The sequence below is a fragment of the Artemia sp. Qi Xiang Cuo genome, chromosome 13, assembly GCF_049724085.1.
Source record: "Artemia sp. Qi Xiang Cuo chromosome 13, ASM4972408v1, whole genome shotgun sequence".
In the NCBI taxonomy this organism is placed as follows: domain Eukaryota; kingdom Metazoa; phylum Arthropoda; class Branchiopoda; order Anostraca; family Artemiidae; genus Artemia; species Artemia sp. Qi Xiang Cuo.
Genome location: NC_142806.1, coordinates 8,239,750 through 8,258,837, shown reverse-complemented (window position 1 = coordinate 8,258,837; position 19,088 = coordinate 8,239,750). Strand labels below are relative to the sequence as shown.

The 19,088-nt window shown below is 37.7% G+C and overlaps 1 protein-coding gene across 3 annotated transcripts in view; it reads left to right on the top strand.

Annotated features, from left to right (window-relative positions):
- The window catches only part of LOC148944901 (villin-1-like), a 109,668-nt gene that overhangs the window by 46,910 nt on the left and 43,670 nt on the right, over window positions 1-19,088 (top strand). For all 3 annotated transcript variants that reach the window (XM_089099238.1, XM_089099240.1, XM_089099239.1), the window contains exons 4-6: window positions 1,590-1,815; window positions 5,991-6,263; window positions 18,455-18,695. In XM_089099238.1, coding sequence (XP_088955364.1) covers window positions 1,590-1,815; window positions 5,991-6,263; window positions 18,455-18,695 — 740 coding nt within the window. The remainder of the gene's footprint in view (window positions 1-1,589; window positions 1,816-5,990; window positions 6,264-18,454; window positions 18,696-19,088) is intronic.

Genomic DNA, 19,088 nt, shown 5'->3' with positions numbered 1-19,088 from the left:
TCACGCCCACCATTTCCCCAGACACATCCAATTAAAATTTTGAGATAACCATTTTGTTCAAAGTCGATGATAGTTTTGGAATTTAGGTCTTTGAGGATGATAACCCTCTTAACCCTCAGGGCAAGGGTTATAAATTATTCCCTGGGGGCATATAAGGTTTTTATAGAAAGCGTTGTCGTAGAAACTTCAAAAAGGCCTCATTTGATTTGAAATTGAAAGGGCTAGTGCCCTTTTAAATAGTCGAAAGTGATTGGAGGGCAACTAACCCCCTTATCACGTTCACTGTTTCGCCAAACATATCCAATCAAAATTTTGCGATATCCATTTTGTTCAACGTAGTTGAAAGTTCAGGAAATCAGGTCTTTGAAGATGACAACACCCCTCCCCCCCTCCCTCACAGTCCTCATAATAGGCCTAAGGGTTGTAAGTTATGCCCTGGGGCCATATAAGGTTCTTATAGAAAGGGATCTCGTAGAAACTTTAAAAGTGCTAATTCGATTGGAAATTAAAATGGCTAGTTCCCTTTTTAATAGTAAAAAGTGATTGGAGGACAACTAACCCCTCTCTCACGCCCACCATTTCCGCAAACACACCCAATTTGAGACAGCTATTTTTTTTTCAACGTAGTTGAAAGTTCTGGAAATTATGTTTCTGAATTTGACAACCCCATCCCCACCGCCCCCCCCCACATCCCTCGGGGCAAGGGTTGTAAGTTATGCCCTGGAGGCATATAGGGTTTTTTCTAGAAAGTGCTGTTGTAGAAACTTCAAAAAGGGCTCATTCGATTAGAAAATCGAAAAAGCTAGTGCCTTTTTTAATAGCCGAAAGTGATTTGAGGGCAACTAACCCCCTCCCACGCCCATTATTTCCCCAAATAAATCCAATAAAAATTTTAAGATAGCCAGTTTTGTTCAACATAGTTGAAAGCTCTGGGAATTATGTCTTTGAGGATGACAAACCTCCCCCATACCCCTTCGGGGCAAGGGTTGTAAGTTCTGCCCTGGGGGCATATAGAGTTTGTATTGATAGCGTTGTCGTAGAAATTCAAAATGGCTCATTTGATTGGAAATTAAAAGGGCTAGTGTCCTTTTTAATAGTCGAAAGTGATTGAAGGGCAACTAACCCCCCTCTCACGCCCACCATTTCCCCAAACGTATCCAATCGAAATTTTGAGATAGCCATTTTGTTCAACCTAGTTGAAATTTCTAGAAATTAGGTCTTTGAGGATGAAATACCCCCCCCCCCCCACAACCCTTATGGCAAGGGTTTTCAATTATGCCCTGGGGGCATATAAGATTTCATAGAAAGCGTTGTTGTAGAAACTTCAAAAAGGGCTCATTCAATTGGAAATTGAAAGAGCTAGTGCCTTTTTTAATAGTCGAAAGTGATTGAAGGTCAACTAACCCCTCTCTCACCTTCACCAAGATATGTATTTGTTTTTCCGTTAAAAACTTTTTTTAGTGTCTTCTGGAAATACGCCCCTAATAACAAAAATTCTCTTTTGTTTTTAATATGAAGATGCTTTGGCTGTCCAACCCTTAAACAGAAATAATTTATTGGAGATAAATAAAATTAGTGATTTTTTTTAGGATTCTACAAGGTGGGGTCGCTTCAGGCTTCAAGCACGTCAGCGACGAATATACCCCACTTCTATTCAGCGTTAAGGGTAAAAGAGCTCCACTTATTCGCCAGCTGAAAGAAGTCTCCTGGAAAGAAATGACAGAAGGAGATGTTTTTCTTCTGGATACGAAAGACCACATTTTTGTCTGGACTGGTCGCTCAGCCAATAGATACGAGAAAATGCATGGCGCCAAGGTAAGTAGGATATGTGAATAACACGGGTGGTTCCCAAGAGCTAATTATAATTAATTAGTTACTATTATTTGTTTCCCAAAACACCAGACAATAACATAAATTAAAAAAAAATATAAAAAAAAACATAAAAATCAGGGGGGCCATGGCCCCCCTGATTTTTTGAGGGGTTTAATTTTCAACTCTTAAAGTTTTTGTTTATTATTCCCTTTCCAAAATGGTTTTGTTGCTTTCAATTTATTCCTGAAAAACCTAAAACCAGGTCATTAGAAAACAGCAAATTGAAGACACTCAAAGATTTGCAGCGAAGTCACCCATTTGAAGAACATCTCCTTTGGCATGGTTTTATCAGGGCGAGTGTAATGAGAGGAGGTTTTTCAGGAATTCAGGCCCGTCTCCCGGAAAAAACACCGCAAGCAGTGTACATTCACCATAATTCCCATAGACTTAACCTTGTTATTGGCGATTGTATGAAGAAAATACAAAGAATTTCGTCAGTATTTTCAGTTTTGCAAACAGTTTATGGTTTTGTCTCCAACAACAACACTCGATACCATATGTTTGTGAAGGCCCAGAAAACTGCCAACGTGTCCGCTAATGCTTGGAAGGACTTTTGTGAGACGTTGGTCTTGCTGGTATAGATCAGTGGCTAAAATTCTGGTAAGAAATGACTGCATACTGGCAGTTCTGTCAATTGCTCGAGAATCTTCTGACAGGGAGGAAGCGACAGAAGCTACAGGTCTTAAGAATCAACTAGAGTCGTTTCCCCTCATAACCAGTTGGTATTTCATTCCCAAAGTTCTATAAGTGATCAGCCCTATCTCTAAACACGTGAAGGCCGCAGATCTGATCCTTTCAGATGCCTACACTTTAGTCACCATAACAAAAAACCAACTGAATACAATACGTGAAGTCGAGAATTTTTGAGTCCTATACAGCAAGTCTAAGGAGATTGCTACTAATGTCGGAGCTGATCTGTCAGAAACAAGTACGCTTGCTTCAACCATCCAAGCAAAATTAAAGCGAGTTCAGAAGATATCCGGAAGAATCAGGGACTATTTGATAACATCAACACTTTGAAAGCACAGCACTGAATCTGAGGGCACAAGAACAGAAGAGAAAATGCGAAGAGAGTTCTATGAGGTTTTAGACAGAGTGGTAAATGAGTTTGAAGAGCGTTTTTCAGTCCAGCTGCCAGTACTAGAAGCCACACCATGCTTTAACCCCAAATCTGAAGACTTCATGAACACAGATTTAGGCCTACTTCTTGAGATCGCGATATACTTCGATAAGGCTTGCATCAATGTTATAGAGTTGAAGATCCAAGCCTTGATAGCTCGTGCGTATGTGTCGCAGCTTCCACAGAAACCGGCAAACGCTTTAGATCTTTTTGAAAGCCTAGGAGGATTGAAAGAAGCTTATTCTGAGGTTCTTGAGGTCGTTAGCGTAGTTCTCACACTCCCACTCACAACATGTTCAAATAATCGATTTTTCTCTGTGTTGACATTTGTGAAGGATTACCCTCGGACAAAAAATGAACAGCAAGCGACTTTTGCATTTGCTCCTTATGTTCTCTGAAAAGGCTGCAATGAAGGAGCTTGGTTTTGAAAAGCTTGTGAACGACTTCGCAAAAATGAAGCCAAGGAGATATTCATTGCTTTAGTAACTGCACGTAAATTTCTGTTTTTAATTTGTATGGTAAATGTTCCATCTTGTAACAATTTTTTTGCAAAAGGCAAAACCTAAATAAATTACGTTTCTTTAATGTGTATTCGAAGACTAATTTGAAGAGTACTCTACAAACAGAGTAATTACATTTTGAGTCTGGACGGAGGCACAAAATTGATCTTTGCCCCCCCCCCCTGAGGTTTTCTGAAATGGTTCTAGTGAACAAGTGATGAAAGAATTCAACGTTAGCGATTTTTGCTTGTTGCATCTCAACTATGAGTCATTTTAAGATCTGTCCTAGTTATTGCCCCTGTTCACAAGACTGAAATACTTCGCTTTGAAATATTTTTTTTTCGCTTGAAATACTTCGTTTAGTATGTATATAGAAAATAGTCTTTTCAGCTTTTTAAATATAAGTACCTGTTGCCAGAAAATCTTAGGGCAATGTAGGCTTTTTGCTAGGGTTAGGACTGACATGTCTCTAAAAATTTTCTGCAGTCCAATGTAGATACAAAAACGTGAAAATTTTTGAAGAGCTGATTAATTCGCTAGCTAGGAGATAACTTCCAGAATTTATACCAATCACTGTTTTCTGAGCAGACGAGATTGAACTACTTTTTCTGGCAAAACCACTCGCTTTTAGTATGACCTTATTGGGTTATATATAGATTAGGCTATTGTAATCAACACAATGAAATGCCACTCCTCAGATAATTAAAAATTTCGGTAATCTATCTAAGACATGAAGTAGATCTATCCCTCTTTAGGCGGATTAAGCAATGAAGTGTTGGGTCTTGTGATGTTTCTTGACAGTTTTAAAAAAGAGAATTTTCGTTTCCCTGTAATTTAGAGACTAGGTCAAGGGCATGTTCAGGACTTTTCTTCGAAGGAAGGGGGGTTAGGAAAAATCTTGAAAAACTCCTCAAAATGTGTTTTTTTGTTACGAGTCGGACGAAAATTTCGGGACCGGGGGGGGGGGAGAGGGAGGGTTCAAACCTGGTAACTCACCTGGATACCGTCTTGGATTAGGCTGTCTCTTGCCATTTGATTTTGAAAAAAATGTTTGATTTTTGACTGGGACAGGACTAATGTGTTTTAAAAAATTCAGCTTCTGAAATAAAACACAGAAAAGATAGGGGAGGAGTCGAGGAGATGGGGCGAACATACACGTTCAACTCATCTATAATTTCCTGCATTATTTCTATTATTATACCAGTTTCTTTTATTCTTCTGAATTGTGTTGAAAATCTTCGATTTTTCGGAGAATCGGGATATGTCTGTTGTAGACATGGCTTTCTAATATTTTTCAAGTACAAATTTGGGAGATTTCAAAATATGATGAGACAACAGGAACTTTAGATTTGGCTTGCACTGAATGGCAATCTCCTTTCGATAGCCATTTCAAGTTTGACATATTGGACCTAATAATGATTAGTCATCTCCTTCCTTCTTGCCAAAGCCACAAATCATGGACTTGTCACATCTGTCTCAAAAATTAAAAAACAGAAGAAAAAGTCTGAAATACATAAAACCAGTTTCTCACATCACGGTTAGTCACAGACGTCAGTGAACCCGCTATCTCTATTTTTTTGCGAAATGTTGCATGGGATGCTTGTCCACATCAAGAAAAGTGAAAGTCAGGCATTCAATTAACTACTATGATAAAAATATAATAGTTTATAAACAAATTTGGGATATTTTTTTTAAAATTAGGGGGTGGGGGTGGGTAAAGCATAGAATATTAAATACTTAAACCTAACCTAGGTACCTTTTTCCTCCCTGTACCCCAAAATCTATACTTTAAATATAGTTCCTAGAGTGAGAAACCCCTAGTTTATTCAGCGTCTCATAGGAATTACCGGGTAATACCTATTTGATCTTTGCTTTTTTCGAGTGGCTGTCTCGCGTGTTTACCGGCTACTAGATAAGTACCTTTTGATGTATACACTTTGTGAGAGAACAGCACGCATACAATTAATAGGACGGAATGAAAATATTTTTACTTAATAGGCAAGAATAGAAAATATAGCGACGAATATTTTTTTAGATAAGGCAGTGGAACGCAACTTTAAATGAGTATTTCAATCCTATTTCTAAGGGCCGTCCTCAGCAAAACAAATGAAGAAAAAGCCAATATAAAAGAAACTCACATTAAAATTCAATCGTTAAGACTTAAAAAAAAAAAAATTCAAACAGCCCTAGCATCTATACTTCAAGGAAGTTCAACCTAGAGTCCTGGTTCAGCACAACAAAATATCGAAAAGTGAAAGCTGCAGCTTCATGCTTGAAAACAGGACAAATAGGCTAGTCACAAATCTCTATATTGGATTTAGAACTTGAACTTTCTTAACTTTTCAACTCCCACCCATCATGTATGTGCTTTGACCTATTCATGACCATGCCATAAGAGTCTAGGGGGGGTTGTCATTCGTTACTTTATAGTAAAACTTTCACATACCCCCTCCCTTTTTTTGCATCTATAGCATTGCACAATTTTCTTCTTATTTCAGCTTGCTCAGAAAATTAAGGCTGAACATGGAGGCTCCACCATTGTTTTTGTTGAAGATGGACAAGAACAACTTCTTCCATCTGCTGAAAGGGAGAAGTTTAATAGTCTCTTAAATTTGAAAGAAAAGGACCTATCTCCACCAGTCTCTGATGAGGTGACAGACAAAGAAAGATCTAGTGAAATCAAGCTCTATCAGTGTACAGATGAAAGTGGAACCCTTAAAATAACCGAAGTCAAAACAGCCCCTCTCTATCAAACAGATTTGAATTCTCAGGTATTTTCTATATTTATATACCTAGGCATTTTCTTTATTTGTATACTTTATTTCTTCCTTTATTTGACTATGCTTAGTTCTTTTCTTTTGTTTTTGTTTTATCACATAAATGCCGATAGATAGATATTTAGATAGATAGATATATATTGCAACAAAAGCCGCTTTGGGCCATGGCAAAAAACAACAAATAACACAAAATAATACCAAATGATACTAACAAACATAACAGGGTATATAATAATAACAATGAAAAAGCATAACAATTGCAAAAAAACGAACATTATAAGGCACATAATACCATAAAACTTTCATAATTATACGAAATGTTGCAGACATGATCAATAAATTTTAAATGCTCTAAAGCTACACGGATCATGGCTAAAAAAAGGAAAAAGGAAATGCTTATATAAAATAACATTCAACGTTCCTTTCTTTAACTATAAACCTTACTTTGCTCCTTCGAACTAATTTGAATTATCAGTATATTTGTCTCTGGTATCTGTCTGTTTTTTTAATCGCCTCTAAAATTTGAAAGAAAAGGATTTATCTCCTGTAGCCGGTAATACGGCGAAGTATAAATAAAGGTACAGTGAAATCAAGCTCTACCAGTCTATTGAGGTTTAAAGGTGCATTGGTATTTTGCTCTAGGAACACACAATCATTCATTTATATTTTACTGCTCTGATTTCTTTTCTCTGGATTTATCCCCTGCTTAATAGTTTGAACTTGTAACTCCTCTTCTTCACTCTGATTTATTTTTACTATATATATTTTTTTATCTCTTTTTCATCTATATAGATATGTAACTAGCCTATGTAACCTACTAGATCCTCCACATTAAACAGATTGAGCTTTATAAATTTTGTATAATATATTTTGATTTTGTGGCTATTGTAAACTTTAGACCACTCTCTATCAAACAGGTTTGAAGAAATTATGAGGTATCTTCAAAATTATAATCCTTTTTTTTTCTGTTTTGTATTGAACTAGCTTGTATAATCTCTAACTTTTCAACATCAAAAATGTGAATAATCAGGTGTTTTTCGAATTTTATTCAGTTTTGCAGCCTCCTATTTCCTCGTCGTCGAATAGATTTTAATTCTTAGGGATTTTCCCTCTTTGTTCCTAAACCGTTCTCCATCAAAATATTTGGAACGTCAGGTATTTTTTTTTTATTTTTTCAATTTCATTTGTTTGTTTATATCTAGCCACTCACTAACCGTTGTGGCTTCCTAGCTCCTTCCTGTTTGAAATGTTTGAAATACCGCTTTATTTTGTATATTATTTATTTATTTATATCTATATATTTATATCTTTTTAAATATATTTATTTATACTATATTATTTATTTAATATATAGGTATATCTATTAGAAGTTTTAGCTTTCTAGCTCCTCCCCGTCAGACACATTTACATTCTACGGAATTTATGTCCTCTTTGGGCTAGTGACACCCCTCGGGTGTGGTATTTTCAAATAGGTCTTCCCTATGTCTTTTTCCTCATTTGTAGAGCAGTCTTCCTTGACAATGTCAACTTGTCCACCCCTGTTTCCAACTTTATCAAGGACACCACCTGCCAGCTTTATACCGACCTGAGCAGGCAACAGTTGTCCTACAGAAGAGAGGAATTATCCACCGCTAGCCAGCTGTCAGTGTCCAAAGTCCATGATCCTCAGAACCAGTACTTTCAAGGGAACTTCTTTTTCTCACCTTGGATTACTCCTCAACGGATTGACCCATCGGGCATGATTTTTACAGCCATTACTGGTTGTAGTCCATCTAATCTAAGCAGCGCATTCCACAGTGTGCCTTCCCTCATGATCAGACATCGGAAAGGACAGTAAGTGGGTGGTGACTGAAATTAGAAATAGTAGGCCCCTATTTGTGTCTACTAATCTCCAGATAACCACGAAAAGGCTGTTACCTATCCTCAATTTGACCGCTGGTGTGATTGAATCATTGAACATCGATTTTTTCAAATGTTATTCGAGGGAATATAAAAAAATCGTCTTAAGTATATTTTTTTTATCAAAGAGAGAAATTGGATTTCTGTCAAAAGAGAAGAGTGAAAGAGTTCTTCCAAGTTGTCTTCTCAAGTTTCAGCGCCAGGGGGGCATTGCGAATTTTTGCCCAGTACAAAAAGGAATAAAAAATAATAAGGCTCCAGGTGCTAATAGGGTGGTAAATGAGTTTCTTAAATATGGTTTTACTTTTTAGACTGAGAGATGCCGTAGACAAAGTTTTAAGAGAAGAACAGTGCGGTTTTAGAAAAGTTAGAGGATGTGTCGACCAAATTTTCACTCTTAGGTTAATAATTGACAAGTGGCTGATTTTTCAAACACCTTTGGTCCTCAGTTTTATAGATTAAAAGCAAGCGTTCGATTTTGTTGATAGAAGAGCTTTAGTAAAGGTTTTATACTTGTATGGTATACCAGACAAATACATTAAAGTGATTAGTGCTATGTACGAGAATAACACTGCTGCGGTTAAGGTAGAAATAAGGTTAGCAGCTGGTTTTATATTAAATCAGAAGTTAGAGCAGGGTTGTGTTCTATCCTCCTTTATATGGATTATTTTGATGGATTTTTTCGTAAGAAGCACAGGAAATGCAATGGGAGACCACGGAATCAAACGGGGAGGAAAAAGTCTCCTGGACTTAGATTATGCTGATGATTTAAGGATCCTAGATGAAAGTATGAGCAAAGTGATTGAAGTTTTAGAGATTTTGCGAGTTCAGGGTGCTAGAATAGGTTTGAAAATTAATGTTAAGAAGACTAAGTCACTAAGGCTAGGAATAAGTGTAGATGAAAAGGTGACGCTGGGTAATGAAAAGCTTCATTACCCATGGACGCTCCGATAAGCGGAAGAAGATTTGCTAGATGTTTTCCAGAGAAATTGCTTAAGGATTGTTCCGGGTACCCGGTTGACTGACGGTATCATAGGCAGCGCAATCGCGCTGCCTAAGTAAAGAACGATGTTGGCACAATGTATTATTTTTGTTTTGTTTTGTTTTTTGTTTTCCATACCAGGGCACTTCGTATTGAAAGATTTGTCGTAGAAACTTCGAAAAGGGCTCATTCGATTGGAAATCGGAGTGGCTCGTGCCCTTTTTAATAGTCGAAAGTGATTGGAGGGCAACTAGCCCCCCTCCCCCCTCTCACGCCCCTCATTCCCCCCAACACATCCAATCAAAATTTTGCGATAGCCATTTTGTTCAGCGTAGTTGCTTTCCAGATAGAAAATATATTTTTGAGGAGGATACTACTCCAAAACCCTCAGGACAAGGGTTTTAAGTTATGCCCTGAGGGCATATAAGAACAATGTTGGCACAATGTATTATTTTTTTCCATTATACCAGGTCACTTCGTATCGAAGGAGTTGTCGTAGAAACTTTTAAAAGCGCTCATTCAATTGGAAATTGGAATGGCTTGTGCCCTTTTTTACAGTCGAAAGTGATTGGAAGGCGACTAACACCCCTTCGACGCCCACCATTTCCCGAAACACATTCAATCACCATTTTGTTCAGCGTAGTTGATTTCCAGATGGAAATTATGTTTTTGAGGAGGACACTCCCTCACAACCCTCGGGGCAAGCGTTGTAAGTTATGCCCTGGGGGCACATAAGGTTTTCTATAAGGTCGTAGAAACTTCAAAAAGGCCCATTCGTTGGAAATTCAAAGGGCTAGTGCCCTTTTTAATAGTCGAAAGTGATTGAAGGGCAACTAACCTCCCTCTCACGCCCACCTTTCCCCCAAACACATCCTGTTAAAATTTTGAGATAGCCATTTTATTCAACATAGTTTTAAGCTCTGGAAATTAGGTCTTTGAGGATGACAACCCCCCCTCCACAGCCCTGAGGGCATGGGTACAAAGTTATGCCCTGGGGTCATATAAGGTTTTTACAGAACCTGTTGTCGTAGAAACTTCAAAAAGGGTTTGTTCGATTGGAAATTGAAATGGCTAGTGCTCTTTTTAATAGTCTAAAGTGACTGGAAGGCAACTAACACCCCTTCCACGCCCACCATTTCCCTTAACACATCCAATTAAAATTTTTAGATAGTCACTTTTTCCCACGACGTTCAAAGTTCAGGAAATTATACCTTTGAGCAGGAATCTCTCTCTAGAGTCTTCGGGAGAAGAGTTATAAGTTATGCCCTGGGGGCAGATAAGGGTTTTATTGAAATCTTTGTCGTATAAACTTAAAAAAGGGATCATTCGATTGGAAATTCAAAGGGCTAGTGCCGTTTTTAACAGTTGGAAGTGATTTGAAGGCAACTAACCCTCCTCTGACGCCGACGTTTTCCCCAAACCCATCCACACAAAATTTACTGAGAGCTAAGTTGTTCAACTTAATTGAAAGTGTTGGAAGTTAAGTCTTTAAGGACGATAGCCCCTCCCCCCACAGCCCTCAGAGAAATGGTCTTCAGGTAAGCCCGAGGGGCAAATAAGATTTTATTGAAAGCGTTGTCGTAGAAACTTAAAAAGGACTCTGAATTGGAAATTGAAAGGGCTAGTGCCCTTTTCAATAGTTGAAAGTGATTGGATAGCGACTAACGCCCCTCTCACGCCCACTTTCTCAAACACTTCCAATCAAAATTTTGAGATTTCGATTTTGTTCAACATAGTTGAAAGTTCTGAAAATTAAGTCTTTTAGGATGATACTCCCCTCAGAGCCCTCAGTGCAACGGTTATAAGTTATACCCGGGGGCATTTAAGGTTTAGATTAAAAGTTTTTGTAAAAATTTCAAAAAGGGCTCATTTGATTGGAAATTGAAACTGCCCTTTTTAATAGTCGAAAGTGAGTGGAGAGTAATTAACCCCTATCTAAAGCCCGCTATTTCTCCAAAAACAGTCAATCAAAGTTTAAAGATAGCCATTTTGTTCAACGTAGTTGAAAGTTCTGGAAATTGTGTATTTAAGGATGACAAACCCTCAGAGCCCCAAGGGCAAAGGTTGTAAGTTTTGCCCTGGGGGCATATAAGGTTTTTATAGATAGAGTAGTCCTAAAACTTCAAAAGCGGCTCATTCAATTGGAAATTGAGAGGGCTAATGCCCTTTTTAACCCTTTCCGGCGCGAATTATGAGATCGTCAAAAAATTTCGCTTTTTTTTACGGTTCCTATGTCCCTGGGCTTAGAAACCGACAAATACTGAACTAAAAAAAATTTATTACAACTTTGAAATGAAATATAAGGTGGTGCCTGGTATGGACCACTTTGAAACATGTAAAAAAAAACCTCACTTCTGGTGAAAAGAACTAAAGCAGTTCTTCGTATAATTCATGCGCAATGGGACTTTACAAACTGAGCACTGCCAATTTGTGCGGTGGGGCTCAATCTTAGTACTACATTGAGCACATCTTCTTGAAGTACCCTGAACAGGTAAGTGTTTGAAATTTCGCTTTTTTTTACGGTTCCTATGTCCCTGGGCTTAGAAACCGACAAATACTGAACTAAAAAATTTTTTATTACAACTTTGAAATGAAATATAAGGTGGTGCCTGGTATGGACCACTTTGAAACATGTAAAAAAAACCTCACTTCTGGTGAAAAGACCTAAAGCAGTTCTTCGTGCAATTCATTCGCAATGGAACTTTACAAACTGAACATTGCCATTTTGTGCGATGGGGCTCAATCTTTTTACTACATTGAGCACATCTTCTTGAAGTACCCTGAACAGGTAAGTGTTTTGATTGATCCAATCTCTTTTCGGGAGGAATGTAAGGCTTGAATTTGGGGAAAAATTCCAATTTTACGGATGGCCGACCTCTCTCACCCTTGCACGAATAACTTCCAACCAAACCAGTGACAATGCGACATCTAAAGTCTTTCAACGTCATCTTTTTAGAATCTGGTATAGTGGACAACTTGAACAAGACAAAGGCATTGATCGTTGTAATGTCGATGAAGTACCACAGTAAGCGATGCCACCACTTTCTGCTTATTTTGTCTATCCCATAGAGAGACTTCAACATATCAGCTTTGTCGACGCATCCCATAAATTGTTGTTCTCGACGACCACGTTTGGGTAATAGATCCATCTTTCTCCTTCCTATCGTTATGTGTCACTTCTCATCCTTTATGAATCGTCGAAAGAAGTTGTACACATCGTTTGTCCTTCCAGCATACACAGTGGATTCCATCTGAACTCACGTCGTAGTCCGATTCACCTCGTGTCAGCACTTTTTTGGCCTTGAGTTTGGGTAGACCATTACAGTTTGCATGAACTGTACCACAGCAGTAGAGCTTGTTGTTCTTAATTTTTTCTACGAGGTTTACTGAACTAAAGAAATTGTCACGATAAATGTGATAATTTTTGCCTTCCAATCCCGTGGTAAGATCGATAAGTACTCGTTCTCCAAATCCAAACTCTCTAGTGTCAGCTAACTTCCTGGTGTAGACCTGAAAATCACAAACAAAACCGTGCGTGTCTGCTCTGACCCAGATCTTGTTGCCTCGTTTTATGGGCTTCATAGCCATATACTGCTTGAAAGTAATGCGTCCTTTGAATTTGACCATGCTTTCGTCAACGGCCTGCTCTTTGGTAGGCTTGTAAGTACTTCAAAAGCATTAGCGTGGTTTGTCAATCAGAGGTCTGATCTTGTAGAATTTGTCTTAGTTATCACTTCCTTTCCGTGGATAAGATCAAACTGTCATTGAGATGAGCGTGAGCAAGAATCCAGTTGAAACGGCTTTTACTCATCAGCCCAGAGGTGTAAGTATCTCTGAGTTCACCGTGGCTTTACCAGAAATCTCGATAAGATGGTACTGTCTTGACATCCAAAAGCATATTTATTGCTAAAAAAAACACTTTCATTTCATCTCGAGTATTTGGGGTAACACCTCTCTGAGTAGCATATAAGTTTGTTTGAAATACGATGTGGTAAATCAAATCAAGAATTTAGAATTAAAGAATAAAACAGAGCAAATTTATTTTAAGATTTTAGATGCTAGACTTATTTTTGTAAAAATTGCTTGAGTTTAATTTTTTTTGTCGAGCTGCTTAAGTGGTCTAAAACACAAACCACGCAAAAAAAACAACTTTTTAGCATATACTGCAAGGTGGTCATGGGGGATGACCAGTCTCTCATGCCCAATATCTCCTTATTGTGCTTCATATCTGAAACAGTGATGCTAACTCGTACTCTACTACACAAAGAACAAATTGGCAGGAAAACAATATTAAAGATAACACTATTTCCATGTATTTTAAGCTTTCTTACTTTTTATTAAAAACAGCACGTGGTCCAATCTAAATAGTAGGTTTCACCTCGCTAGGTGTTAATTAGGCTGCCTATAAAATTTTGCCCGTCAGATAGTGTTGCTAGGCATATGCTAGACCAGTGGTTTCTTATTTTCACCACATACGGATCATGGTAAAAAAATATAAAAAGGTGGTTTCACGTTGGAAACACTTCGTCGGATAGGGTTAATAGTCGAAAGTGATTGGAGGGTAACTAACCCCCCTCTCACGCTCATCATTCCTCCAAACACATCCAATCAAAACTTTCAGATAGCCATTTTGTTCAACGTAGTAGAAAGTTCTGGAAATTAGGTCTTTGAGAATGACATCCCCCAGCACTCCGGGCAAGGGTTGTAAGTTATGCCCTGGGGGCATATAAAATTTTTATGAAGGTTTTGTCGTAGAAACTTCAAAAAGGGTCATTTGGTTGGAGATTGAAAGGGCTAGTGCCATTTTTAATGGTTGAAAGTGATTGGAGAGCGACTACCGCCCCTCTCACGCCCACCATTTCCCAAAACACATCCAATTAAAATTTTTAGATATCCATTTTGTTTAACGTAGTTGAAAGTTCTGGAAATTAGGTCTTAGAGGATGACAACCACCCTAACAGCCGTTAGGGCAAGGGTTGTAATTTATGCCCTGGGGGCATATAAGGTGTTTATAGAAAGCGTTGTCGTTTCAAAAACGGCTCATTCGATTGGAAATCGAAAGGCCTAGTCCCCTTTTTAATAGTCGAAAGTGACTGGAAGGCTTGACATTTTTATAATAAAGATCGATGTGGGTATAATGTATTTTTTGTTGTTGTTGTTGTTTAGACCAGGGCATTTCGTATCGAAGGAGTTGTCGTGGGAACTTCGAAAAGGGCTTATTCGATTGAAAATAGAAACGGCTGATGCCCTTTTTAAATGTCGAAAATGATTGGAGGGCAACTAGACCCCCTCCCACGCCCACCCTCCCATTTGCCCGTTATGTTTAAAAACTAAATGTTGCTTTGAGAATAAATCAAAATGCTCTGTGTTAATGGTAAATCCAAATAAGGCATCTCAGCAGTATCCCAAGAAAAACTGAGGGTATTATGTTCAAACTTTAGAGGCTACTTCTGTTCTTAAACTTTAACCAAATCAAAATAGCGTAAGTGTATCCAAGCTATCAAAGAAAGTAAACAGATTTTTTTGCGGATTGTATCAAGTATTCCATTTCAGGTCAACTAGAAGAGGAATGAAACTAAATTAAACACTATTATTTGTGTCCAGATTTTTAAAAGGGTGTATGTTGTTGAAAATTGCTGAAAATTATTCTCCAGCATACAAATAGCAAGCCAAACTATAAAGCCTTAAAAAAGATTTAAACTATCATTTTCTTTTTCCCTGAAAAGACTATGTCAAAATAAAAGGAAAAAAAATTAATTAAAAAAACGTTTTCTGCAAAATAAATTTTTCAAAGAAAAGTAAAGAACTCCATTAAACAAAAAATGAGCAAAAATAAAATCAAATAATCTACCAAGCGTGAAACTACCACAAATACAGTATCGATAAATAAATGAAACCCAAAACGAACAGAAATTACAATAAATAACCGAGTCAAACTCAAAACGAGCAGAAATTAACACAAGTTGGGCTCAAAACCCCCTATGCCTTCCCAAGGCCAGAACAAAATTTGCACTTTACTGAAAAAAATATGAATGTTTTTACTTTTATAACTTTAATAAATCAAATATTATTAACATTTTGATTACTAAATATCAGTATATGTATATTAAACTGACAATGCACATTCATTTGTATTTTTTCAGTAAAGTGCAAATTTCGTTCTGGCCTTCTGAAGGCATAGGGATTTTGAACCCAACTTATGTTAATTTCTGCTCATTTTGAGTTTGACTCGGTTATTTACTGTAATTTCTGTTCGTTTTGGGTTTCATTTATTTATTGATGCTGATCTGGGGTAGTTTCAAGCTTGGTAAATTATTTGGTTTTATTTTTCCTCATTTTCTGTTTAATGGAGTTCTTTACTTTTCGTTGAAAAACTTATTTTGTGAAAAATGTTTTTTTTAATTAATTTCAAACAATGGGCTATACGAAAAATGAGGTTCAATACCGCTCTCTAGGGCTATAATGAAAGAAAAGTTGAGGTGGCTAGGGCACGTTGAGCGGATGAAGGATGATAGAATGCCGAACCGTCTAGGGCTAAACGGAAAGCAGGTCGTCTCGTTTGGGGTGGGAGGACGTCATAAAGAAAGATTTAAAGGAAATGGGAAATTCGTGGGCGGGTTTAAAAAGGGAGGCTTTGAATAGATTGGGGTGGAGGAGGAGCGTGCGTAGCTGTGTTGGCCTCAGGCGGCTTGGTGCTGCGGTGAGTTGTTAGTAGTAGTTAGTAGTATTAGATGGAACTGATTTTCTGCAGTGGTCGCATTAATGCTGTAAACCGCAACACCCGGCAAGAAAACATGTGATGTCACCGAAATAGTTGCTTCGGTAGTGACGATGTTCTGAGATTTAATGACAGTTGATTTACAGTCGTGGGTTTGGTGCAAGACCGTATCCATGGGTGGGGTTTAGGGGGTTTGACCCCCTTCCACCGAAATGTTTGTCCGATTCGTAAAAAAATAACGAAAATGAATATAAACAAATTTTTGATGCCTTTTTAAAGTTTTTTTTTTGTAAAACCCCCGAAAAGATTATTTTGGGGGTAACCCCCCCCCCCCCCCCACACCACCGAAAAAATCCTAGATACGGCCCTGTTCTGGTGTAATGATTTTCAATATTATATCTTGGTCCACACTGCCTTTCTGTTTTTAAATAAAACGAAAATATTATAAATAGAGGGTAAAACTTTTGATTAAGAAATTGAAATATAAACTAAAAAATACTGGAAAATTTTACCTTCACGCCCGGATGCCTTTACCAGGAGAAATAAGAGGTAATTTTCAGAAGCCAATTTAACCTAGTTTATGAATATCCAAAAAAGTAGTTTTATTACTAGTTTTGATTTCACTGATCATCTGGTTGCCCAAGTGCTCAGAATTTAAATTAAGTCCTGATTTTTGGAATGTGGCGTGTCTAGGAATCCAGAATTTGTAATGTTGAGCATGCTGAGCATGTCATCAAGCATATTTTGTCGGTGTCGCGCTGCCAAAGCCTTCCTAGCGGAGTGATTAGCACGCTAGATTTGAAATCCTTTGTCCATTAGGACGTTCTGGTCCCGGCGTCTCTGGTTATCTGGTTTAGAACGGGGGTTAGTGGCGTGGCTCTGTGAGCTCAGCCAGAGTTGACCCAGCTCTTAATTGGCACCTGGAGAAATCTCTGTAAGCTAAACAGAAAGGGTGTGCGAGAGCACAGTATGACTGACCCCCCAACCCCCCATTTGGTTTCCTGGTTGAAGGGCCATGAAACGGAGATCAACACCGCCGTTAGGGACTGTAAAGTCCAATGCCGTTTTCTTTATCTTTTACCGCGCCTACCGCGTCGTTTCTAACATTCTCGCATATCAGGAGGATTCAATTGTGATGAAACGCATATTCTGATCCTTTTTTCAAAACAGCTAAAAAATGCTTTTGGCAATTATCTCAGATAGGCCTAATCGAATCGTCAGACGCGATTTTTAGGCGTGACATTCGCGATTTTTAGAATGGATTTCGTCAAATTGGCTTTTTAAAAGTTGTTTATTGTTTGATGTTAAAAAATGAAAATGTCTCTTGTCATTCTTTTGGAAATAATATTTTAATATTTGGAAACATCCTTTTGACCTGTTCAAAGTTAAGAGTTAGTCAAACTATTTGATACTAAAACCCCATGCAAAAAGTAGACATGGTCCAATTGGTTTCTGAACAATTTGGCTAGAAACAGTTTAACTGAGAATCTATCACAAAAATGCTGACTTTGTTTATAATTTCGTTACCTAAGGGATTCCTGAATCTGTAAAACAAGAAAACACACACATTATATGCCACGTACACGAAATTATGGCGGAGTTTTAGGTAGATTTATCAGAAGATAATACGCTACGGTTTTTTATAGTTGCTGTCTGACAGGCGTCGCTGCTATGTGCGCTCTTATTTTTCCCACTAACTGTTCAGTGAATTGGTTGGAATGGAGGTGCCTTGAAAAAGGGACAAACTTACCATCTCTAGACATTCCTAATGCCAAACATTTTTGCAGTCTGCAATATTGGCATCGATTTTGGTTGACTCTGTCGACCACGCAGTTTTTTTGTCTTGGGCATTGGTAGTTTACCACGCTGCTTTGTGATCTTCTGAAAAATCCGCCATAGTTTTACGCCAATGTCTTAAAGCTCTTTAAAAATACTTCTGATTCAAAATCAACGGCCCTTGTGTTTGAGTTGTCTTTCTTAAAGGATCAGGACAAAAAGTCAAACTTTAGCGTAAAGAGCGAGGGTTGAAGAAAAGGCAGGACCCCTCATATACAGAATGATTTCCATGTGATTTAAGTTTTAATGTTGGTCCTTACTTTCAGTTGAATGAAAACCTTTTTCATTCAATTCACCTTAAAATTTTCCTTTCCACAACATTTTTTTTTGGAAATTCTCTTGGATTTCAGTTTCTTTGTATACATGCCTAGCAGTAAAATTGAAATTCGTAGTAGGCCTACATGAGAATCCGAATGTTCCTTGAAAATAGTCAGCAAATTCTTTTAAAATCACCAAACTTATGCGAGAGAAAGAGAAATTGTTTTCAACAAAATCATCTCATAGATATAAAAGGAATTGTGAATTCTATAGCGGCAATTTTTAGCTGGTAAAGAAGAACGAAGATAAATTGTCTGATTTTTTAAATTAATATCCGCTGATGGAATGAAAAAATCCTTCTTCAAAAAACGGTTTTCGGCGATCCGTTTTCTTATTTTCGTTCAGCCACTTAATGATCATATAATAATTCTAGAGTTTTGATTAAACCCTTATTCAGACTTCAAAATTCAAAAACCCTTCAAAATCTTTTAGGACGTGTACATAATTGATAACCTGCCAGCAGCCGTTTTTGTCTGGGTTGGAAAAAAATCCTCCAAACAAGAGCGATCGGAATCAATGAGGAATGTACAAGCTTATATAAAAAAGAAGAATTATCCTAATTCAACTCGAATTGTCCGAGTATTGGATAGTGGCGAACCAGTAGAATTTAAAAGTCTTTTCAAAAGCTGGAAGGAAAAAGATGCTCAGGTTGGCCTTGGCAAAGCATATGTTTGTAAGTATTCTCCGCTTCCTAATTTTTTGTGTGTGTGTGCTAAAGAGATTCTATACGTGCAAGAATCACCGAATCTTGTCTGTTGTAAACTTTTTTAGTTTTAAGGGGATTCTATACCTTCAAGAATCACCCTATCTCATCTGTTGTAAACTTTTTTAGTTTTAAGGGGATTCTATACCTTCAAGAATCACCCTATCTCGTCTGTTGTAAACTTTTTTAGTTTTAAGGGGACTCTATACCTTCAAGAATCACCCTATCTCGTTTGTTGTAAACTTTTTTAGTTTGTGTTGCCAACTATTTAGCACTGACTGGGCGGTCTTGCCACAACTTGTGGAGCTTGGATAAGAGATCAGAATAAACGACAGAAAACTAAAGCTGACATCTACTTTTCCG